Source organism: Genypterus blacodes, unplaced genomic scaffold (genome assembly GCF_046128005.1).
Source record: "Genypterus blacodes isolate CSIRO-AG114 ecotype Tasmania unplaced genomic scaffold, CSIRO-AGI_Gbla_v1 ptg000337l_1, whole genome shotgun sequence".
Lineage (NCBI taxonomy): Eukaryota > Metazoa > Chordata > Actinopteri > Ophidiiformes > Ophidiidae > Genypterus > Genypterus blacodes.
In genome coordinates this window covers 181,911-204,698 of record NW_027467122.1, presented here as the reverse complement: position 1 = coordinate 204,698, position 22,788 = coordinate 181,911, and the positions used below count along the sequence as shown (strand labels likewise).

At 47.3% G+C, this 22,788-nt stretch overlaps 6 protein-coding genes across 8 annotated transcripts; 3 read left to right on the top strand and 3 right to left on the bottom strand.

Moving 5' to 3' along the window:
- Window positions 1–597: 597 nt before the first annotated feature.
- Window positions 598–3,409, top strand: LOC142988615 (exportin-4-like). Its single transcript, XM_076137831.1, has 5 exons — window positions 598–660; window positions 1,013–1,137; window positions 1,468–1,585; window positions 1,671–1,763; window positions 2,152–3,409. Exons 1-5 carry the CDS (start codon window positions 598–600, stop codon window positions 2,347–2,349), a joined length of 597 nt encoding a protein of 198 aa, XP_075993946.1. The 3' UTR covers window positions 2,350–3,409.
- Window positions 3,410–3,974: 565 nt separating this feature from the next.
- On the bottom strand, window positions 3,975–6,444 carry LOC142988580 (galactose-specific lectin nattectin-like). The gene is made up of 7 exons (XM_076137778.1): window positions 6,356–6,444; window positions 6,213–6,257; window positions 5,985–6,000; window positions 5,796–5,887; window positions 5,533–5,667; window positions 4,456–4,564; window positions 3,975–4,273 (listed from the first exon to the last, which is right to left on the bottom strand). Exons 2-7 carry the CDS (start codon window positions 6,255–6,257, stop codon window positions 4,212–4,214), a joined length of 459 nt encoding a protein of 152 aa, XP_075993893.1. The 5' UTR covers window positions 6,356–6,444; the 3' UTR covers window positions 3,975–4,211.
- A 3,874-nt stretch (window positions 6,445–10,318) lies between these two features.
- On the bottom strand, window positions 10,319–12,795 carry LOC142988578 (galactose-specific lectin nattectin-like). The gene is made up of 7 exons (XM_076137776.1): window positions 12,700–12,795; window positions 12,557–12,601; window positions 12,329–12,344; window positions 12,140–12,231; window positions 11,877–12,011; window positions 10,800–10,908; window positions 10,319–10,617 (listed from the first exon to the last, which is right to left on the bottom strand). Exons 2-7 carry the CDS (start codon window positions 12,599–12,601, stop codon window positions 10,556–10,558), a joined length of 459 nt encoding a protein of 152 aa, XP_075993891.1. The 5' UTR covers window positions 12,700–12,795; the 3' UTR covers window positions 10,319–10,555.
- An 827-nt stretch (window positions 12,796–13,622) lies between these two features.
- On the top strand, window positions 13,623–14,842 carry LOC142988614 (exportin-4-like). Its single transcript, XM_076137830.1, has 4 exons — window positions 13,623–13,685; window positions 14,038–14,162; window positions 14,493–14,610; window positions 14,696–14,842. The coding sequence occupies exons 1-4, from the start codon at window positions 13,623–13,625 to the stop codon at window positions 14,840–14,842; spliced, it is 453 nt and encodes a 150-aa protein (XP_075993945.1).
- A 2,670-nt stretch (window positions 14,843–17,512) lies between these two features.
- On the top strand, window positions 17,513–19,375 carry eef1akmt1 (EEF1A lysine methyltransferase 1). 3 transcript variants are annotated; one of them, XM_076137862.1, is made up of 5 exons: window positions 17,513–17,595; window positions 18,206–18,348; window positions 18,427–18,509; window positions 18,608–18,897; window positions 18,974–19,375. In XM_076137862.1, the coding sequence occupies exons 2-5, from the start codon at window positions 18,208–18,210 to the stop codon at window positions 19,105–19,107; spliced, it is 648 nt and encodes a 215-aa protein (XP_075993977.1). In that variant the 5' UTR covers window positions 17,513–17,595; window positions 18,206–18,207; the 3' UTR covers window positions 19,108–19,375. The 3 variants fall into 3 exon arrangements, with proteins under 3 accessions (XP_075993977.1, XP_075993975.1, XP_075993976.1); XM_076137860.1 differs by having other exon boundaries at window positions 17,561–17,711; XM_076137861.1 differs by having other exon boundaries at window positions 17,565–17,798.
- Window positions 19,376–19,834: 459 nt separating this feature from the next.
- On the bottom strand, window positions 19,835–22,697 carry il17d (interleukin 17d). The gene is made up of 2 exons (XM_076137836.1): window positions 22,037–22,697; window positions 19,835–21,739 (listed from the first exon to the last, which is right to left on the bottom strand). Exons 1-2 carry the CDS (start codon window positions 22,546–22,548, stop codon window positions 21,424–21,426), a joined length of 828 nt encoding a protein of 275 aa, XP_075993951.1. The 5' UTR covers window positions 22,549–22,697; the 3' UTR covers window positions 19,835–21,423.
- Window positions 22,698–22,788: the final 91 nt, after the last annotated feature.

Sequence of the window (22,788 nt, the reverse complement as noted above, 5' to 3'; positions counted from 1 at the left end):
TCAAAGTGACAAAGACTGAAAAGAAGTGAAAGGTTTCCACTGATTCATAAACCATGACTCCTCAGAGTCCCTGAGACTCTGGAGTCCCCTTCACCTCAGGAAGAAGGTCTGGATGTCTCATTGTCACATCAGTTCAAAAATCATCTGAGGTCTCCAGGAAGTGGCGGCGCTCAGCTCAGCTCCACAAGATCTCACTGCAGATGGAGCAGAATCTGAACGGGTGCTGCCATTCTTCAGGGTCAAAGGTGGGATGAGATGAGAGACATTCATCCATTCATCGTCTCCACCATCACTTTCTTTTGCTCACCACCCAGAGTTTGTGATCAGAGGTAAGAGTTGATGAAGATGCAGCTCTCTACCTTCAGATCAGGATGCATTTAGGTTTAGATCCAAACTGCAACTTGTGTCACTGCCAGCTGGTTGTTAGGGAATCACTAGGAAGCAAGACTGTAGAGCTATTATGGGTTAGATGTCTTTATGGGGATCATAAGGTTGAACTTACACTGTGTATGCTAGGGGAACTGCTCCTTTACGTCCAACCAACCAAAAAGAAGCTTTATTATAGTTTATTACTGCAACAAAAGCCTGAGAGCGACCATGGGACTGCTTGATCAAGAGAGGGAAGCGTGTGACAGACAGGAGTTTGGCAAATTCAGCAGTGTCAGCACATTGAGATCACCGAATGAAGCCCTAAGGTTGTGGACATATTCTGATATTGTTTAATAACCTGGGGATCTTTGGTAAACATCAAATTAAACATGAAAATGCTGTGCAAACTTCTTCAGCAGTTTATTCTCAGGCTGTATTGACTTTGATCATGGAGTCCAGCAGCAAAACACAAACGCTGCTGAAGCTCCCAGAGGAGAAGCTTCATGTCTCTGCAGGGACACAGACCTTCAGGCCTCCCACTCAGATCACAACAAATGATCAAACTGGAGCACTTGATACTAAACTGCTGTCCTCATCTCCAGATGTCCACAGACAACCACAGGTACTTTGAAATCCAAACCAGACGGTGGATCAGGCTGCAAAGGAGCCTGCAAAGATCATCTGCAAGATCTTTCCAGAGAAGATCCCTCAGCTGCCAGAGGAACTCTTCAAGAGCCTGATGTTCTCCCTGGAGCTGGGAATGACCTCGTATCCTCCCGGCCTGTCACTCAAAGGACTCGCCTCAGAACATCCACAAGTGCTTCACACACAAAGTTTGCACGTGTGTGAACACGGTCACGTACAAGGATTGAGTGTTGATTCTCAGTGAGATCGGCAGTGTTTACACCTAAATTCACAGTACAGGAAGTGGTTTGGTTCAATGTTAGTATTTCAAATATCTTCTGTTTGAGTGATTTCTCTCTCTGGTTGAGCTCAAACTAACGAGTCCATGAAAGTGTGGATCTGCATGAGGGTAAAGCCTCTCAGGGTTCAGATCTGGTTCCTCTGTGGTTGGTTGACCTTGACGTTTGTCTCCAGCATGAGTTCAGAGGTCAGCCAGCTGTGTTTGGAAGCTTTGTCTCCTCTGGCTGAACAGTGCGCCAAGAACCAGGAGAAGGACACGCCGCTCTTCATCGCCACGCGGCACTTCCTCAAGGTACGAGCCCGTCCAGGTCTTAGGGCCAGTAAAGGTTTGAGTCCCGATTGTTCCCTCACCTGGTGGCCTTCTGGTCTGTGTGCAGTTGGTGTTCGACATGTTGGTCCTTCAGAAGCACAACATGGAGATGACGGTGGCGGCGGGAGAAGCTCTGTACACGCTCGTGTGTCTGCACCAAGTGAGTGAACCAGAGACTCCAAACACTCCAGGCTCCCCGGGTTTGATGTCCTGATCGTGACGTCGATGCTCTGAAAGTTCCAGAGCATCGACGTCATGATCAGGACGTTCAATCGAACCCTCTGGAGTAGGAAGTCCATGTGAGGGGATTTTATTTTCCAAGAATTCCTGATTTTATTTGCTACATTTGTGCCAACAGTGACAAATGATTACATTTTCATTTTAGATTTCTTTAGCTGGATTAGGTTCAGAAGACAAAGACGTTTAGAAAAGCGTAGTGTAAATGTTTTCATGCCTCCAGAGGCCCTCTAGTGGTGATGTGCAGCACAGCTCAGTGTTCAGACCTCCTTCTGGCTGACGTTGGCATGTTCTCTGCTTGTTCCCGTGAGGCGGAGTACTCTGAGCTGGTGGAGACGCTGCTGTCCTCTCAGAGAGACGCCGTTATCTACCAGCGGCTGGCCGACGCCTTTAACAAGCTGACAGCGAGCAGCAGGCCGCCCACCATGGACCGCAAGCAGAAGGTGGCCTTCCTCAAGAGCCTGGAGGAGTTTGTGGCCAACGTGGGCGGCCTACTGTGCGTGAAATAACCACTGGAAACCGACGCTGCCTCCGAACCAACCAGTCAGCCACCTTCAGCCCCGCCCCCTCTGCCCCGAAGAACTGTGGGTAGAAAAGACGGTCAGAGACCTGAAAGGAGGGTGTGTCTGCCTCTCTCCTGGGAGGGGGTCGTTGCCTGTTTAGCCCCTTTCTCTCATTTGTGGATGTCTTGTTTCGACACCCCCGCCTCTCCTGCCCCGCCCCCTCCAGCCCAGACCGACGGCGCAGTAACCACGGAGACGCACTCAGCCAGAGCATCAAGCCCAGAACGGCGGCTCCTAGACCTTTGCTGTGACCTCGCTCACGTACCTGGAGGCTCCCAGACACACACAGACACACACACACACACACACACACACACACACACACACAGATCATGGTAAGTCTCCGTTCTGACACATTTACCCAGAAATCCTTCCCAGAGTGCCTTTGTTTGTTGATTGTTCTGTGTGTGTGTGAGCTGAATCTTCATTGGACAACAGTGACAAATGTGCCTACAACACACACAAACACACACACACACACGCACGCACGCAAGCACACACACACAGTTGCCATGACAACAGCGGTCGTTGGGGTCGCTGATGCTGCACAGGAGCTTGTGTTGATGAAACCAAAGGGATGGCGAGGAGTTAAGGGTGAACATACATTCATACATTCTGAAGAATTGTAAGAAAAGATTAAAGACAAAAGTCTGGACTGAAACGTTTTCATACGACGGCCTGACCAATCCAACAGGAAGTGCGACAGTTGAGGCTTTGACCTTTGTGGTTTGCTTTTTTTGCTCTTGTAGTTTTTACTTTGCCCCCGTGGAAGCAAACACGAGGGGGCGTGGCCTCTGCCTGAAGGTTTGTCTCATTGTATTTCTACAGCTGATCCACCTCACACTGGACTGAAGCAGAGACTCTGATCAGCTGCTCTGTGCGTTTGTTAAAGTGTATACGTGTACATAAATGTATTGTATAAAATCACGCCTCTGCTTTTTTCTTTACATGTTTGCTTTGTTGTAATGTCTTTAATCTGCCCGCTGAATAAAGTTATTAATTATTATGATGCGTTCAGGTTCAGTCTGCTCGTTAGTGTGAGCAGCTCTGCCCTCTGCTGGAGGAAGTTGGGATTGATTTCATGATTTCTGCATTTATAATAATAATAATAATAATACATTTTATTTGTAGAGCACTTTGCATAGTTAGGAACAATCCCAAAGTGCTACAGAGTATTACTTTACTGATCAGATTTGGGATGACGACAATAATTCTATTTTTTTTTTTTTTCTTCTTTTTTTCGAGTCTTTCCAAGTCAACAAGTCTGTGAAGTGAAACTTGGGTCATGACAAACTGACCCAAGTCCACTGGAGCTGGAAGTGTATCCGAGTAGAAAACAAAGAAGATTGAGTCATAAAACAGAAACAGAATAACTTTATATGTCAAATATTGGAAACATTTTGTGATTTTGAAATTATTTAGTCGATTTGTCGGTTTGCGTTTTTCCGCTGGAGGCAAATCTAGCAGAAAAGATCAAATTACCATTTGAGCGTTTCAGCATTTTGTGCTGGGACCCCAAATAAGAATACAAACTAAAATGAGCTTTAAAGAAAGAAAGAAGCTCAACCAAATTCAGAATGCAAGTAGTTTATTGAATCCAAGCAGGTTTCACTCTCACCACAATCAGAACAGAGCCAGAACTTTAGCATCACAATGAAAGCTTGAGTTTGATGATGAATGAAGGAGGGAGGTGATTCTGTTGATGTTTGTTACAACGCCTCCACAGTGGATCAGCCTTCCAAATGATGACATCATTGAGGCCTGTTGTTTAGGATGAGTTGGACCTGATGGTAGGATGATGAAGGTCATCACGCGTGTTTGGCGCATACGAAGGATCTTCTATCTCCACACCTGCGGTCGTTGAAGCGTCCTGTGGAAAGACGTCAGACATTAGACAACAGTTTGGATCTCTGTGGTCTGTGTGATGAAGGTTTCATTCTTTGTCTTTGTGGCATCTTTAACTCTAACAGCACAAACGATCCAGTCCAGATCCAGTCCCCCCTGGTGCCCCTGGTGGCCCTGGTTGCCAAGGATACAGTGAGTATTTGGTACCTGAGGAGTACATCTCCGCACAGTCCTCATTCCTCCAGTTGTTGGGTTCCCCGTGATGCCAGGGTCTGTAGTTAAATCTGGAGCCATCGGTGTAGAACCAGCGACCCTCCTGGAAGAGGATGGATGTGGAAAATGATTGTTAATTGAATAGTTGGTACTTGTATATGTGTGTACTCTGAGCTTATGTGTCAGTTTGCCCTTTCTAACTGTTAATACTTCATAAAGCTCCATAACTCATCCAATGTGACCAGGGTGGGTTTTTGCCATTGAAGACCCAGACCAGGAAATGGTGCACTGTCACTTTAAGACAGGATGACATGACGATGAGTCACATTTTCATTGTGTTCTCTACTCGTGCAGAAAGAGAGTGAATGTAATCAGGCATCTTGCAGCAGGACGGCTTTTCAGTCAGGAAAGGCAGAGAAAGCAAAGTCAGGGGAGAATAAAGTTACCAAACACAATAAGAGTCAAGTGTGCTACACAAATTTGGCGAGGCAGTAGCTCAGTCTGTAGAGATTCCGTTTGGGAACCGGAGGGTCGCCGGTTCAAGTCCCCCATGTGGACCAAGTAAGCAGACTGGTAGCTAGTGAGTTGCCAGTTTGCCTCCAGAGCACTGCCGAGGTGCACATGAGCAAGGCACCGAACCCCCAACTGCTCCACGGGCGCCGAAAAATGGCTGCCCTGCACCCCCTCTGTAGTGCATGTGTTTGTGTGTGTGATATGTAGGGGGTGCAAGACAAATTTCAATTGTGTGTGATTGCTGTCAGTTGCATGCAAAATGACTTAAATAAACGATCTTATCTTAGCTTATCTCTTATCTTATCTTATCTTAAGGAACCACGTCGACATTGAGTCAAAGTCTCTCCTTCTCCTTCTTCAGAGTCCAAGGAAATGTGAGATGAGTTGTAACATTTTTTAGTTGGACGGAGATCTGCCTTCTGACTTGGAGGGGGCGTGTCCTCTCCTCCCCCACATTAATGTGATTGGCCACAGTAGGCATCACTCTTCTGAGATCAACTGACTGACGTGTCCTCATGCAACTCTGGGAGGATTTTTCTTTCCTTGTTCTTTACTGACCTTAAGGGCGTCGTAAAGTCCAGTCCAGGTGTTGCGAGCTCTGTGAAATCTCGCCCGGATAAATCTCAGCACACAGTTCCGTTCTCTGAAGTTGTGGTAGGAGGCCAAATGTCCCCCCATTCTCATGCAATAAGACTTAACGAGAGGAGAAAGGAGAAAGAGATTAAAAACAAGAAAAGAGTCTGAATGAACTTTTAAAATTCAGGAAAACCTCTGAACTAAAGGTGAAATGACTAAAGAGCAGCTGGAAGCTGATTGGTTACCTCAGCGTCAGGCATGCTCAGAGGCCTCAATACAGGCAGGAAATAACGACCGTGACACCGGCCCCAACCTCTGCAATGATGCCAACAGTGCCCTAACACACAGAACCAGTCAGTCAATCAAAATGTATCAATGATTGTGTTCATGTTCATTTGCACAACATGTAATCAAAGGAAGGAAGCAGGACCGACCTTCAGCTGAGGCAAACTGTAAAGGAAGAAGAAACACAAAGTCAGAGGGAAAATCAAAAAGCAATGGAGTCAAATTGCTGTTAAGATATCAACAAGAGAATGAAGAAGATCTGAAGACAATAAACTAAGGAGGAGAGAAAGTGAGGAAGATGAAGTAGAAAGCACAGAACACTACACAGTTGGAATGGAAGATGAAGCCCTAAGAACCTGAGTGTGTGTTTGACTCACCAGAGCCACAGTGAGGAGCGTGAGGAGCGGAAGAAAGGATGCCATCTGTGGAATAGAGACATGGAAGGAGTCCAGATGACTGAGCTTTTATTCAGACAGTAAAGGCATCACAGAATCAGACCAAACAAAGTTAAGACACTGACCTCAGTGGTGATGAAGAGGAGCTGATGTTGCAGCAGCAGGTTTCTGTGTCAGGATGATGTTGGAGGAAGAAACTCAGCACCTTTATACCTTCAAAACATCGCCCCAAACACACACACACACACACACACACACACACACACACACACACACACACACACAAACATTGTATTATCATGTGTCTATAATGACACATCAAGGAGCTGCCTTCAGTAAATAAGCAGCAGATCTGTGTGGTTTTGAATAAAGGTTAATAAGGTTGAGACGGTTTCAGCCTCAGGAGCTCCATGTGACTTTAAGATGGAACGATTCCACGGCTGCATCAAGTTTCATCAAAGTGACAAAGATAGAAAAGAAGTGAAAGGTTTCCACTGATTCATAAACCATGACTCCTCAGAGTCCCTGAGACTCTGGAGTCCCCTTCACCTCAGGAAGAAGGTCTGGATGTCTCATTGTCACATCAGTTCAAAAATCATCTGAGGTCTCCAGGAAGTGGCGGCGCTCAGCTCGGCTCCACAAGATCTCACTGCAGATGGAGCAGAATCTGAACGGGTGCTGCCATTCTTCAGGGTCAAAGGTGGGATGAGATGAGAGACATTCATCCATTCATCGTCTCCACCATCACTTTCTTTTGCTCACCACACAGAGTTTGTGATCAGAGGTAAGAGTTGATGAAGATGCAGCTCTCTACCTTCAGATCAGGATGCATTTAGGTTTAGATCCAAACTGCAACTTGTGTCACTGCCAGCTGGTTGTTAGGGAATCACTAGGAAGCAAGACTGTAGAGCTATTATGGGTTAGATGTCTTTATGGGGACCATAAGGTTGAACTTACACTGTGTATGCTAGGGGAACTGCTCCTTTACGTCCAACCAACCAAAAAGAAGCTTTATTATAGTTTATTACTGCAACAAAAGCCTGAGAGCGACCATGGGACTGCTTGATCAAGAGAGGGAAGCGTGTGACAGACAGGAGTTTGGCAAATTCAGCAGTGTCAGCACATTGAGATCACTGAATGAAGCCCTAAGGATGTGGACATATTCTGATATTGTTTAATAACCTGGGGATCTTTGGTAAACATCAAATTAAACATGAAAATGCTGTGCAAACTTCTTCAGCAGTTTATTCTCAGGCTGTATTGACTTTGATCATGGAGTCCAGCAGCAAAACACAGTTTGTGTCACATTAAAGACATTGTGCTGAGGCTCAGCTGTCTAATTCTCTGGATATTAGGACTTTAGTCTTCCAACATTTGGACTTTTGTGTCCCAAAACCTACAGGGCTACAGAGCTATGGAGGTTGAAGAGTGTTTTATATGTATTCATTTCATAACTGGGTGTCACAAAAATGTCAGTGTTACCAATGATCAAATGGGTCATTTCTGTGAAAGGGCCGTCTCTTCGACAAGGAAAGAGCGAGAGCTCCAGAATCTCAACTACATCATCTAGATGGCACCAGGATCATTTGCAGCAAGTTTGGGGCAAATTCAAATATTTGTCAAATTTGGGAAAATGTCATCATTTTCTAGATGTGGTTGAATTTGTTGCATTTGAGAGAGTGCATTGCTCTCTGTTGAATTTGTATATATTTGTAAATCTGATTTCGAAAGAGTCAGTGCCTCCCCAGCCACGAAGCTCACCGGGAACCTCACCGGGAACCTCACCGGGAACCTCACCGGGAACCTCACGGGGAACCTCGCCGCATAGCTTAGAATTTAATGCACATTAACAGGGTAGCTATGTTTCTACAGGACACTAGGCCCAGTTTGATATAAAAAACAATTTTATACAATATATTTAGAAGGGGGTCCCTGCTCCATCTCTCCATCAGTTTGGGGGTCCTTGGCCTGAAAACCGTTGAAGACCCCTGAACTAGGCGGCTGTGACCTAGTGGAAAGTACTGTGTTAGTGTAAAGGCCTCAAGTGGGCCTCCAACATAAGAGCCTCACAGAGAAGAGATTCTCAGAAAGCCCATGTTCAACAGGAAGCTCAATACCGAGTTCCAATTTAGGAAATGTATAACTGACAAAAGGGTACATTGTCAGCAAGAGGAGAAGACCCCCACTGGCATACCATCGCCAGATACGGCAAGATGCACTACTTCTATACTATCTGTAATGCACAGGACCTGAGAAGAGGGAATCGTGTGCCGATGGGCGTGGACACGCCTGTGCACCAACCACAAACCAACACGAAGAAGACACACACACTGAACAGTATAAATTGTATGGAAATCCAAGGTTCGGGCTCATGTTGTGGAAATGTAGACAGTTAACTGCGTGAAGTCTGTGGACCATTTGAAGCAGCATGAGACCTCAACTGAGACCATGAGACCTCAGCTGAGACCATGAGACCTCAGCTGAGACCATGAGATCTCAGCTGAGTCAGATACTCTGCATCACAACTTTAACCTCTATTGCTTGATAAACAGCCTAAGTGTGGCCTCTCTCTCCCTCTCCTTGAAGTCCTTGTTGCTGGCCTGAAGAAGAATTTTGAACACAACAGTTAGAGACCTGAAAGGAGGGTGTGTCTGCCTCTCTCCTGGGAGGGGGTCGTTGCCTGTTTAGCCCCTTTCTCTCATTTGTGGATGTCTTGTTTCGACACCCCCGCCTCTCCTGCCCCGCCCCCTCCAGCCCAGACCGACGGCGCAGTAACCACGGAGACGCACTCAGCCAGAGCATCAAGCCCAGAACGGCGGCTCCTAGACCTTTGCTGTGACCTCGCTCACGTACCTGGAGGCTCCCAGACACACACACACACACACACACACACACACACACACACACACACACACACACACACACACACACAGATCATGGTAAGTCTCCGTTCTGACACATTTACCCAGAAATCCTTCCCAGAGTGCCTTTGTTTGTTGATTGTTCTGTGTGTGTGTGAGCTGAATCTTCATTGGACAACAGTGACAAATGTGCCTACAACACACACAAACACACACACGCACGCACGCACGCACACACACACAGTTGCCATGACAACAGCGGTCGTTGGGGTTGCTGATGCTGCACAGGAGCTTGTGTTGATGAAACCAAAGGGATGGCGAGGAGTTAAGGGTGAACATACATTCATACATTCTGAAGAATTGTAAGAAAAGTTTAAAGACAAAAGTCTGGACTGAAACGTTTTCATACGACGGCCTAAACCAATCCAACAGGAAGTGCGACAGTTGAGGCTTTGACCTTTGTGGTTTGCTTTTTTTGCTCTTGTAGTTTTTACTTTGCCCCCGTGGAAGCAAACACGAGGGGCGTGGCCTCTGCCTGAAGGTTTGTCTCATTGTATTTCTACAGCTGATCCACCTCACACTGGACTGAAGCAGAGACTCTGATCAGCTGCTCTGTGCGTTTGTTAAAGTGTATACGTGTACATAAATGTATTGTATAAAATCACGCCTCTGCTTTTTTCTTTACATGTTTGCTTTGTTGTAATGTCTTTAATCTGCCCGCTGAATAAAGTTATTAATTATTATGATGCGTTCAGGTTCAGTCTGCTCGTTAGTGTGAGCAGCTCTGCCCTCTGCTGGAGGAAGTTGGGATTGATTTCATGATTTCTGCTTTGATTACTTTACTGATCAGATTTGGGATGACGAAAATAATTCTATTTTTTTTCCTTTTCTTTTTTTCGAGTCTTTCCAAGTCAACAAGTCTGTGAAGTGAAACTTGGGTCATGACAAACTGACCCAAGTCCACTGGAGCTGGAAGTGGATCCGAGTAGAATACAAAGAAGATTGAGTCATAAAACAGAAACAGAATAACTTTATACGTCAAATATTGGAAACATTTTGTGATTTTGAAATTATTTAGTCAATTTGTCGGTTTGCGTTTTTCCGCTGGAGGCAAATCTAGCAGAAAAGATCAAATTACCATTTGAGCGTTTCAGCATTTTGTGCTGGGACCCCAAATAAGAATACAAACTAAAATGAGCTTTAAAGAAAGAAAGAAGCTCAACCAAATTCAGAATGCAAGTAGTTTATTGAATCCAAGCAGGTTTCACTCTCACCACAATCAGAACAGAGCCAGAACTTTAGCATCACAATGAAAGCTTGAGTTTGATGATGAATGAAGGAGGGAGGTGATTCTGTTGATGTTTGTTACAACGCCTCCACAGTGGATCAGCCTTCCAAATGATGACATCATTGAGGCCTGTTGTTTAGGATGAGTTGGACCTGATGGTAGGATGACGAAGGTCATCACGCGCGTTTGGCGCATACGAAGGATCTTCGATTTTTACACTTGAGGTCGTTGAAGCGTCCTGTGGAAAGACGTCAGACATTAGACAACAGTTTGGATCTCTGTGGTCTGTGTGATGAAGGTTTCATTCTTTGTCTTTGTGGCATCTTTAACTCTAACAGCACAAACGATCCAGTCCAGATCCAGTCCCCCCTGGTGCCCCTGGTGGCCCTGGTTGCCAAGGATACAGTGAGTATTTGGTACCTGAGGAGTACATCTCCGCACAGTCCTCATTCCACAAGTTGTTGGGTTCCCTGTGATTCCAGGGTCTGTAGTTAAATCTGGAGCCATCGGTGTAGAACCAGCGACCCTCCTGGAAGAGGATGGATGTGGAAAATGATTGTTAATTGAATAGTTGGTACTTGTATATGTGTGTACTCTGAGCTTATGTGTCAGTTTGCCCTTTCTAACTGTTAATACTTCATAAAGCTCCATAACTCATCCAATGTGACCAGGATGGGTTTTTGCCATTGAAGACCCAGACCAGGAAATGGTGCACTGTCACTTTAAGACAGGATGACATGACGATGAGTCACATTTTCATTGTGTTCTCTACTCGTGCAGAAAGAGAGTGAATGTAATCAGGCATCTTGCAGCAGGACGGCTTTTCAGTCAGGAAAGGCAGAGAAAGCAAAGTCAGGGGAGAATAAAGTTACCAAACACAATAAGAGTCAAGTGTGCTACACAAATTTGGCGAGGCAGTAGCTCAGTCTGTAGAGATTCCGTTTGGGAACCGGAGGGTCGCCGGTTCAAGTCCCCCATGTGGACCAAGTAAGCAGACTGGTAGCTAGTGAGTTGCCAGTTTGCCTCCAGAGCACTGCCGAGGTGCACATGAGCAAGGCACCGAACCCCCAACTGCTCCACGGGCGCCGAAAAATGGCTGCCCTGCACCCCCTCTGTAGTGCATGTGTTTGTGTGTGTGATATGTAGGGGGTGCAAGACAAATTTCAATTGTGTGTGATTGCTGTCAGTTGCATGCAAAATGACTTAAATAAACGATCTTATCTTAGCTTATCTCTTATCTTATCTTATCTTAAGGAACCACGTCGACATTGAGTCAAAGTCTCTCCTTCTCCTTCTTCAGAGTCCAAGGAAATGTGAGATGAGTTGTAACATTTTTTAGTTGGACGGAGATCTGCCTTCTGACTTGGAGGGGGCGTGTCCTCTCCTCCCCCACATTAATGTGATTGGCCACAGTAGGCATCACTCTTCTGAGATCAACTGACTGACGTGTCCTCATGCAACTCTGGGAGGATTTTTCTTTCCTTGTTCTTTACTGACCTTAAGGGCGTCGTAAAGTCCAGTCCAGGTGTTGCGAGCTCTGTGCAATCTCGCCCGGATCAATCTCAGCACACAGTTCCGTTCTCTGAAGTTGTGGTAGGAGGCCAAATGTCCCCCCCTTCCCATGCAATAAGACTTAACGAGAGGAGAAAGGAGAAAGAGATTAAAAACAAGAAAAGAGTCTGAATGAACTTTTAAAATTCAGGAAAACCTCTGAACTAAAGGTGAAATGACTAAAGAGCAGCTGGAAGCTGATTGGTTACCTCAGCGTCAGGCATGCTCAGAGGCCTCAATACAGGCAGGAAATAACGACCGTAACACCGGCCCCAAACCCTGGAAGGATGCCTACAGTGCCCTAACACACAGAACCAGTCAGTCAATCAAAATGTATCAATGATTGTGTTCATGTTCATTTGCACAACATGTAATCAAAGGAAGGAAGCAGGACCGACCTTCAGCTGAGGCAAACTGTAAAGGAAGAAGAAACACAAAGTCAGAGGGAAAATCAAAAAGCAATGGAGTCAAATTCCTGTTAAGATATCAACAAGAGAATGAAGAAGATCTGAAGACAATAAACTAAGGAGGAGAGAAAGTGAGGAAGATGAAGTAGAAAGCACAGAGCACTACACAGTTGGAATGGAAGATGAAGCCCTAAGAACCTGAGTGTGTGTTTGACTCACCAGAGCCACAGTGAGGAGCGTGAGGAGCGGAAGAAAGGATGCCATCTGTGGAATAGAGACATGGAAGGAGTCCAGATGACTGAGCTTTTATTCAGACAGTAAAGGCATCACAGAATCAGACCAAACAAAGTTAAGACACTGACCTCAGTGGTGATGAAGAGGAGCTGATGTTGCAGCAGCAGGTTTCTGTGTCAGGATGATGTTGGAGGAAGAAACTCAGCACCTTTATACCTTCAAAACATCGCCCCAAACACACACACACACACACACACACACACACACACACACACACACACACAAACATTGTATTATCATGTGTCTATAATGACACATCAAGGAGCTGCCTTCAGTAAATAAGCAGCAGATCTGTGTGCTTTTGAATAAAGGTTAATAAGGTTGAGACGGTTTCAGCCTCAGGAGCTCCATGTGACTTTAAGATGGAACGATTCCACGGCTGCATCAAGTTTCATCAAAGTGACAAAGACTGAAAAGAAGTGAAAGGTTTCCACTGATTCATAAACCATGACTCCTCAGAGTCCCTGAGACTCTGGAGTCCCCTTCACCTCAGGAAGAAGGTCTGGATGTCTCATTGTCACATCAGTTCAAAAATCATCTGAGGTCTCCAGGAAGTGGCGGCGCTCAGCTCGGCTCCACAAGATCTCACTGCAGATGGAGCAGAATCTGAACGGGTGCTGCCATTCTTCAGGGTCAAAGGTGGGATGAGATGAGAGACATTCATCCATTCATCGTCTCCACCATCACTTTCTTTTGCTCACCACACAGAGTTTGTGATCAGAGGTAAGAGTTGATGAAGATGCAGCTCTCTACCTTCAGATCAGGATGCATTTAGGTTTAGATCCAAACTGCAACTTGTGTCACTGCCAGCTGGTTGTTAGGGAATCACTAGGAAGCAAGACTGTAGAGCTATTATGGGTTAGATGTCTTTATGGGGATCATAAGGTTGAACTTACACTGTGTATGCTAGGGGAACTGCTCCTTTACGTCCAACCAACCAAAAAGAAGCTTTATTATAGTTTATTACTGCAACAAAAGCCTGAGAGCGACCATGGGACTGTTTGATCAAGAGAGGGAACCGTGTGACAGACAGGAGTTTGGCAAATTCAGCAGTGTCAGCACATTGAGATCACCGAATGAAGCCCTAAGGTTGTGGACATATTCTGATATTGTTTAATAACCTGGGGATCTTTGGTAAACATCAAATTAAACATGAAAATGCTGTGCAAACTTCTTCAGCAGTTTATTCTCAGGCTGTATTGACTTTGATCATGGAGTCCAGCAGCAAAACACAAACGCTGCTGAAGCTCCCAGAGGAGAAGCTTCATGTCTCTGCAGGGACACAGACCTTCAGGCCTCCCACTCAGATCACAACAAATGATCAAACTGGAGCACTTGATACTAAACTGCTGTCCTCATCTCCAGATGTCCACAGACAACCACAGGTACTTTGAAATCCAAACCAGACGGTGGATCAGGCTGCAAAGGAGCCTGCAAAGATCATCTGCAAGATCTTTCCAGAGAAGATCCCTCAGCTGCCAGAGGAACTCTTCAAGAGCCTGATGTTCTCCCTGGAGCTGGGAATGACCTCGTATCCTCCCGGCCTGTCACTCAAAGGACTCGCCTCAGAACATCCACAAGTGCTTCACACACAAAGTTTGCACGTGTGTGAACACGGTCACGTACAAGGATTGAGTGTTGATTCTCAGTGAGATCGGCAGTGTTTACACCTAAATTCACAGTACAGGAAGTGGTTTGGTTCAATGTTAGTATTTCAAATATCTTCTGTTTGAGTGATTTCTCTCTCTGGTTGAGCTCAAACTAACGAGTCCATGAAAGTGTGGATCTGCATGAGGGTAAAGCCTCTCAGGGTTCAGATCTGGTTCCTCTGTGGTTGGTTGACCTTGACGTTTGTCTCCAGCATGAGTTCAGAGGTCAGCCAGCTGTGTTTGGAAGCTTTGTCTCCTCTGGCTGAACAGTGCGCCAAGAACCAGGAGAAGGACACGCCGCTCTTCATCGCCACGCGGCACTTCCTCAAGGTACGAGCCCGTCCAGGTCTTAGGGCCAGTAAAGGTTTGAGTCCCGATTGTTCCCTCACCTGGTGGCCTTCTGGTCTGTGTGCAGTTGGTGTTCGACATGTTGGTCCTTCAGAAGCACAACATGGAGATGACGGTGGCGGCGGGAGAAGCTCTGTACACGCTCGTGTGTCTGCACCAAGTGAGTGAACCAGAGACTCCAAACACTCCAGGCTCCCCGGGTTTGATGTCCTGATCGTGTCAATGGCCCAGTCAAATCAACGCTGGTGAAATGTGGATTAAATGAGCAGATGTCCTCTTCTGAGTGAACGCATCATTATAAAGGAATATGTTCAGTTTGAGGGCAAATCTAGCAGAAATGATCGAATAAGCATTTGAGCGTTCCAGCATTTTATTATTTTTTGGCAAATACTTCACAGCACTGTAGGTGCCTCCCAGAAATCCAACCCCTAGTCCTCGCCATGGAAACGGGCCCAGTCTGGGTGAATCCAGACAGGATGCCGCTTCTGAGGCCTGGTAGCTCTGCTGGCTGAGCCTGATGAAGCTGTAACCTGTCTGGACTCAGCTAGAGACGATCTGGCTAACGAGGCTCTGGTCTGTGACTTCATGTTGCAGCACTTGGTTTGTACTGAAATGTCTGGTTTTCATCTTTAACATGGACTCAGCCTGTTTAGTATCTGTCACTCAGCTTTACTCCAGCAGTCTGAAGGTGAAGCTTTTTTCCTCGCAGCCCGTCATGCCTCATGTCTCCACTGCAGGGCGCTGTAGCAACCTCACAAACTCCTGTGGTAACACAACCATCAGCCTGATGGAAGTACCAGGTTCGATTCCTGGCGGAGTCGCTGGTTTGTACTCCAGCGTCCTGTGAACTCTGACCTCTCAGGCTGCAGAGTCTCTATACAGCAGAGATTCATGAAGTGATTCAACTGAGACCAGTATAAGTAATTTTTCTCATTCTGTCATCCTTTCTGATCTTGGAGTGCAGAGCTCAACTCGGCTTCAACCTGCCTCCACTCTAACAGGACAGGACACAAGACACACGCACACGCACACGCACACGCACATGAAGGCTGGAAAATCTTTATAATCTGAGGTATTTTAAACTTGAGATGTCTGACAAAAACATGAAATATTTGAAAATGCTGAATGGCTCAAAGAAAGTCTGAAATGTTTGAATGTTCTCTTTGCCTGTAAGTCTGAAGCTGGAGGGGCCTGAAGGCATCAGAATAGGTGTGAGGTGTTAATGGAGCTTTTAAAGCTGAAAACTGCTGAATATACCAGAAAATATCAAAGATTTAAACATAAAGTCAAAGCGATAATGTCCTGAACACTCTGAGCACTTTGATGTGTGAATGGTGTCTGTAGGTCTGAAGTGTGCAGAAGAAGAGGGACCAAACCTACGGAAGAACATCAGAAGCAATCACTGCAATGAACGACAGGTAAACATATTAAACTAACTGAATCATTCATGTTTGGGTTTCTGTGAGTTTACTGCTGATGCCATGTTGTTTATTTGAGGTTAATGAGAGTCTGGCTTGGGTTTGTTTGGCGTTGGCAGTGGGAAACACTATTGTCTACAGACAGGAAGTGTGTGACTGGACTACAGCGGCAGGAAAACAAAGTCAGACAGGAGTAATTCTGGTCAGACCAGAGAAGAAGAACAGAGACGTCTGTGCCAGCAGCTCCACATGGAAACAAGAGTCTGAGCCTCCTGTCCTCTGTCCTCAGCCATGTGACTGCTGCCTTCCTCTTCCTCTCCTCAGTGGCTGACGATTGTTTTGAAATTGACGATTCGTCTGAGCTCGGCCAAAGGTGTTGTGTTTTGGGATGTAGACGAGCTTTGGAACAATTTTGGAAAATCTGCTCCTGCCGGCTGGTTGGACTCAGTTAACATGTAGACAGAGTTGTCACATTGTCAGTCAAAGCTCACAACAAATCTATATCACCTTCTCCGCACAGCGTATGATACCTGCCCTCCCTCCAGGACCTGTACGCCTCCCGGACCCTGAAGCGGGCAGGCAAGATTCTGGCCGACCCCTCCCACCCTGGACACAAACTGTTTATAACCCTTCCCCTCTGGCAGGAGGCTGAGGTCCATCAGGACCAAAACCTCACGCCACAAATCCAGCTTCTTCCCCTCTGCAGTGGGCCTTATCAATAAGGCCCGGGTCTTCCACTGACCTCAGAACAAACCCCTGCACGTTCACTTTATTTTACTTACAGTATTCAATTTAGTTAATTTAGTTAATTTATCACAAAAAACCCCTGCACCTTTTTTAACACTCATTTAGCTAATTTATTTCATTTAGTGTGTTTTTTAATTTAATTCCGAGCTGCTGTTCTTATATGTTGTCTTATATGTTGTTGTTTTAAATGTTGTTTCGTGTTGTCTCTATTTGTACGCACCAAGGACCAGAGCAAATTCCTCTTAAGTGTTAACTTAACTGGCGATTAAAGCGATTCTGATTCTGATTCTGATAAAGCCTCTACACACGGCAGACACTAGATTGTCAGCGTTTGTAGAGGCTTTGGACGGAGACATCCATCAGCAGGGAGCGCCTCGAGGAAAAAGTGGAGACGTGGAGTCTAGTGTGTGTGTGTGTGTGTGTGTGTGTGTGTCTCTTTCACAGTGGCTCGGATGCTCTGTGTTGGTATTTGCTGATTCAGCTCCTCTGCTCTGTGATGATCACATGATCAGCTGATTCATATCATGACCTCATACATGTACAGGACGTGTTCCTGACAGCTGTACATGTATGTATCTCAGTTGACCTCATCATAAATGACCTCACTCATGTTTACTCCGTCATGTCCCTGAGCGCCGGTGTAACGGTCACATTGGTTACCATGGCGCCGTGTCCTCGGTGTTCTGCTGCCTCCTAGTGGCGTCGCGGTGTCTCTCCTCCTCCTCCTGTTCTCGTAAGCAGACGGTTTGTCCCTCTGTGCCACCCGTACTCTGACACGCGGCTGCTTTCCTGTCCTACTTACGTGAGCGCCTAGTTACTTTCTGTTCTGGTGGACGCTTCCTCGTTTTTGGGTTTGTTTGGTTCGGGACCTCAAACATCTGACAGGAGGAGAACCCGAGGGGCGGTGTGAGGAAGCAGGTGGTGAAGTCATCATCCATTGTTGCGGTTTCTTTTGTGGAAACATAAATACGAACATTCAGACTGAGGCTAAGAGGAAACACGATGGTTCGAGCCGGACACTTTAATACTTTGACACTTTAATACTTAAATGCTTACTTGACTCAACACGTTCGTCTTTTCAGACTCGGATACTGAATTCGATTAGTATGATCTGCTCAGATCGATCAGCCGTTCCCCTGTGGAGTCACGAGCGGCTCATATCCGGTTGGATTGAGCTGGTGCGGATCATGATTTGAATCAAAACATCGTCACATTATCGCGGCGATGCTTTGATTCAAATCATGATCCGCACGAGGGGGCGGAGCTATGAACTATGACTGCTGCAGTCAGAAACACGCCCTCCTCTTTGTACAGAAACACAAACAAACTAAACTCTGAAACATTGAATTCCGTTTCCTTGACCTGATGTTTCCTTCCCTCGGGTCCTAACCTCTCCTCCTCCCCTCTCTCAGCCATGAGTGACAGTGACGATGAGCACAGCCCCCCCGTGCTGTCGGCTCACGCTCTGGCCGCTCTGCAGGAGTTCCACAGAGAGACAGCTGAAGCATCAGAGCAGCGGGACCCGTTCAGTCTGGGAGCCATGGAGGAGGACTGGGTGAGCTGCTGGACACACACACTTCAGCTGTACATACAGCAGGTGCATGCTCTTACTGTGTGTGTGTGTTTCCACCAGGGGATGAGTCAGTTCTGGTACAATGACGAAACGGCAACACGGTTAGCTGAGGAGCTCATACATGAAGCAGGGGAGGGAGGAAGGTAACACACACACACACATTTTTCGTTTGTAACATCTGTCAAGTGTGGCCTAAGGGTGACGCTAGAGACCAGATTAAGCCGCGTCCCTCTGCTGGCAGGATAGCTTGTGTGAGCGCGCCCAGCGTGTACCAGAAACTGAAGCAGGGCGTGGTGGACGGCTCAGACCGTGTGTCCGCCATGGTGCTGGAGTACGATCGCCGCTTTGCCGCTTACGGCCAGGACTTCGTCTTCTACGACTACAACGAGCCGCTGCGGCTGCCGGACCACGTGGCTCCTCAGAGCTTTGATATCGTCCTGGCTGACCCGCCGTACCTGTCTGAGGAATGTCTGAGCAAAGTCGCCCAGACCATCAAGTACCTGAGCAAGAGCAAAGTCCTGCTGTGCACAGGTGAGGATGTGAGTCCGCTGAGAGACGGGGACAGGTCCTCCTTCACTGTGTGTGTAATCTTGTGGTTGTCTTGCAGGAGCCATCATGGAGCCTCACGCCAAAGAGCTTCTGGGTGTTGAGATGTGCGGCTTCCTGCCCCAACACAACAGGAACCTGGCCAACAACTTCCGCTGTTTCGTCAACTATCCGTCCTGCTTGCTGTCTGGCTGAGGAGCAACCTGGTGGACAGAGGACAGGATTTGAACACAAACCTAAGTGCAGCCATGGACACTGTGGGTCACAGGCAGGACTCCAGACTTCCTGTCTGTGCAGGTGCAGTGTGGTGGTGCAGACAGGGGCGCCACAAGGCAGGAAGTGTCTCCGATGTTTGGCTGAAGTATTCAGGGTTCTTCCATCGTCTCCTAACCCTAACCTGAAGCATTTCCAGCTCTGTGTAAATGAAATATGTCTGGATATTGTACATGAATAAAACAATGAATGCAACATGAAGCCTCGGTGTTAAACATGTTCATCCAGAACCAGGGGGCCTTCAAGGGGGTCCAGATGGTTCAACCAGAACCAGGGGAACTTCAAGAGGTCCAGAGGGTTCAACCATAACTAGGGGACCTTCAAGGGGTCCAGAAAGTTCAACCAAACAGCTGAAAGAGAAATCAATTCTTGGATAGTTTAGGTTAGTGAAGATATGTGGACTCCATTATTGATCTGATCGGAGACCACCAGTCTTAATGTGCACACGGGACAACAGGGGTCTGGACTCTGTGTGTGTGTGTGTGTGTGTGTGTGTGTGTGTGGCTTAAAGAGGAGGAGGAGGGTGGGGGACAAGGAGGAAGAGGAGGAGGCAGGCCACAGGTGGGCGCTTTGGTTGTTTTCTATAACTTTACTGAATCAAGAAGATCATTATAAGAATTATTTTATTATATTAACTATATTTGTACATTTCTTTCTTTAATGGAGCAACAACTTCAAGTCAAAAGATAAAAACATACATGTCATATTCTATAAGGGTCCAACAGAAGCTAGAGCAGGTTTACCCTCACATGAAGCTGCTCTGTGCTCTCCGCTCCGTGTGCTGTTCTGCTTTCTGCTCTGCTTTCTGCTGCGATATGCTGCTCTCTGCTCTGCTCTGCCTACTAGAGCACAGGTGTCAAACTCAAGTCCCACGGGCCGAATCCGGCCCGCCGAGTCATTTTATGCGGCCCGCGAGAGCAAAGAGCTTTTACACGTACATTGTCCATACCCACAACGCTAGCGATTCTGTGACCCACCCGCGAAGTCACGGCATTCCGCAATCAAAATGCAGCATACCCACATCAGCGTTAGATCAGCGCTAAACGAAGGTGATATTCCGAGGATAGATTCTCTGAGAGGCTATTGCGCTGCGCGATGGGAAGAGGAGCGATACAAATAAGTATCGCCTCAGGCAAATGAATGATGCCATACTTCTTCATATCGCAGCCGGAGAATGAGCGTCCAGATAACATTAGTGCTCCATATATTTGTATCCTTATCCGTTGTTTGTTTTTATCGGCGCCGCTTCACACTTTGCGCTGATCAGCTGATCGGATGCATCGTTAGCTTGGCTAGCCGCTAGTTTAGCGTTACAAGCCCAGTTGTGAGGGATTTAACTAATTATTATTATTAACAACGCAGGAGAATGAGCGATTACCCGCCGCTGGGTAGGAGAGCCATGGCCACACTCCTTCCTTTGCCACATCCTAACTATGTGAGCCTCAATAAACACAAAATATAGGTCAGTTTGACAGCTGCAACCCCGATTTGAAAAGATCTGCAGCACAAAGTTGAAGCCCACACCAGTCACTGAAAAGATGTGCTGATAAAAAAAAGTGTTCTTTTGTGCAAAGAATAGCGTAATTTAGAAATTAAGTTACACAGTATTACACAGTTGTACATTTCATAATTACACTGTAAAGGTGATTTGTCACCTTACTTATTTTGTTAAATAATAAGTTGCAGTTTTATAAATTACAAAGTTTGGAGTTTGGAAGCTAAATGTGTGTGCGTGTGTGCGTGTGTGTGTGTGTGTGTGTGTGTGTGTTGGCGGGCGAAAATATTCTTTTCTACGGGGGGAAATAAATCAGGTTGTTCATCATGTGTTTTGTAAAAAGATAGTTAAATAAAAGTACATTTGCAATATGAACCTGTACTTCTTTGCACTAAAACAAAGGGAAGTTGTCCATTTACATCCATTTATAGGTTATTATGCTATGATTTTACTAATCCGGCCCACTTGAATCTAAATTGGGCCGAATGTGGCCCCGAACTAAAATGAGTGTGACACCCCTGTACTAGAGGCTCCATGTGAGTCACAATCATCTCTCCCCTAGAGGAGTTAACCATTCATGGAATATCAACAATCAATCAAGGAATTTGCCAAATGTAAAGTCAACATCCGCTGAAGTTCAGAGACTGAAGTCCAAGAGATCCAGTCCATGAGGGTCTCCATCCTGGTCCACCCTGAGCCCACCTGGTCCCCCCTGCTGGCTCGGAGGCCCGGAGTCTCCGGCCTCAGACGGTCTTGCGTGCGGGGGCTTTGGGCTCCCCTGCTCCCCTCTCCAGGCTCTGGTTGACGCTCTGCTCGTCGCGGTCCTTCTCCAGCAGCGGCACACAAGTGCAGCCCACCGGGATGGACACGTAGATCTCTGCGTAGGAATGGCGGCCGCCGATACAGGAGCCGGTCCTCCTCAGGATGACAGAGGGGGCGTAGACCGGGAAGCTGTGGTGCTGGTGGCTCTCCTGGCCGTGCGGCCCGGTCAGGCAGCCCTTACACAGACAGTAGGCCTCCGGGATGTAGCGGGGATAACGGGCCGGGTCGTAGGAGAGCCTGCAGGGAAACAGCACTCAGTTACATACATGTGGAGCTGCATGCAGGCTTGGAGTGACGGGATCGCATACTGGACCATACTGGACTATCATACTGGACTGTACTGGACCATCATACTGGACTCATACTGGATTCTCAAGCTGGACTCTTTTATAACTTTAACTTTAAGGGAGGAAGCTTATATGGCTGCTGAGGTGTTCAGGTTTGGATCTCCAGCTCCTCTCTGCTCAGACGGACATGTGGGACAGGGGGACATGCTGAGGACATGTTGAGGACATGTTGCTCCTGGTGTCTCACCTGTAGGCCCAGGGCGACACGCTGAGCAGGTTGACGGGGGCTCTGCTCCTGCTGGGGGGGTTCGGGCAGCTCAGGTTGAGTTTGTCCAGCGGCTCCAGCTGCAGCGCGTGGTGGAAGGCGCTCAGGACCCCCACGGAGAGCCGGCCGAACATCTGCTCCAGGATCTCCTCCGGCAGGTCCAGGCACGGTCTGGTCCGGGCGACCTTCTTCCGGACCCGGGCGGCCTCCGCACTCGCCCCGAGCAGCAGGAGGAGCGGGAGCAGCTGGAGGACGCGGGTCATCGCTGCCAGCTGGAGCTCTTCCTTTAGGTCCGCTGGGCCGACGCGCCTCCTGACGCAAACTAGAGGAAATGAATCCAAAGACGTGTCGCGTGGATTCGAGATGTCAGGGAAACATTCCGGCTCGACGCGGCGGTCAGTCGGTGGAGTCGCTGCCTCCGGAGGTTCACCTGCTGAACGGTGATCAGGTTCCACACCGTTTCGTCCCTCCGACGCAGGACGAGGTCGGCGCATAAAGTCCGAAGAAGGCGTCGGTGCGCTCGGTAACGGGACGACGCAGCTCCGGAAAGTTCCACAAGCTCTCCGGTAAGCAGAAGCTGCCGTTACTCACCGGGCGTGTGTGAGAGTGCAGCTGCAGACTGACTGTCTGCTGGACTCGCTCATGTCCCCACGGCTCAGCCAGGAATGTTCTCTCTCACTCACACACTCACTCTCTCTCTCTCTCACACACACACACAGTGTCAGTCAAACCAA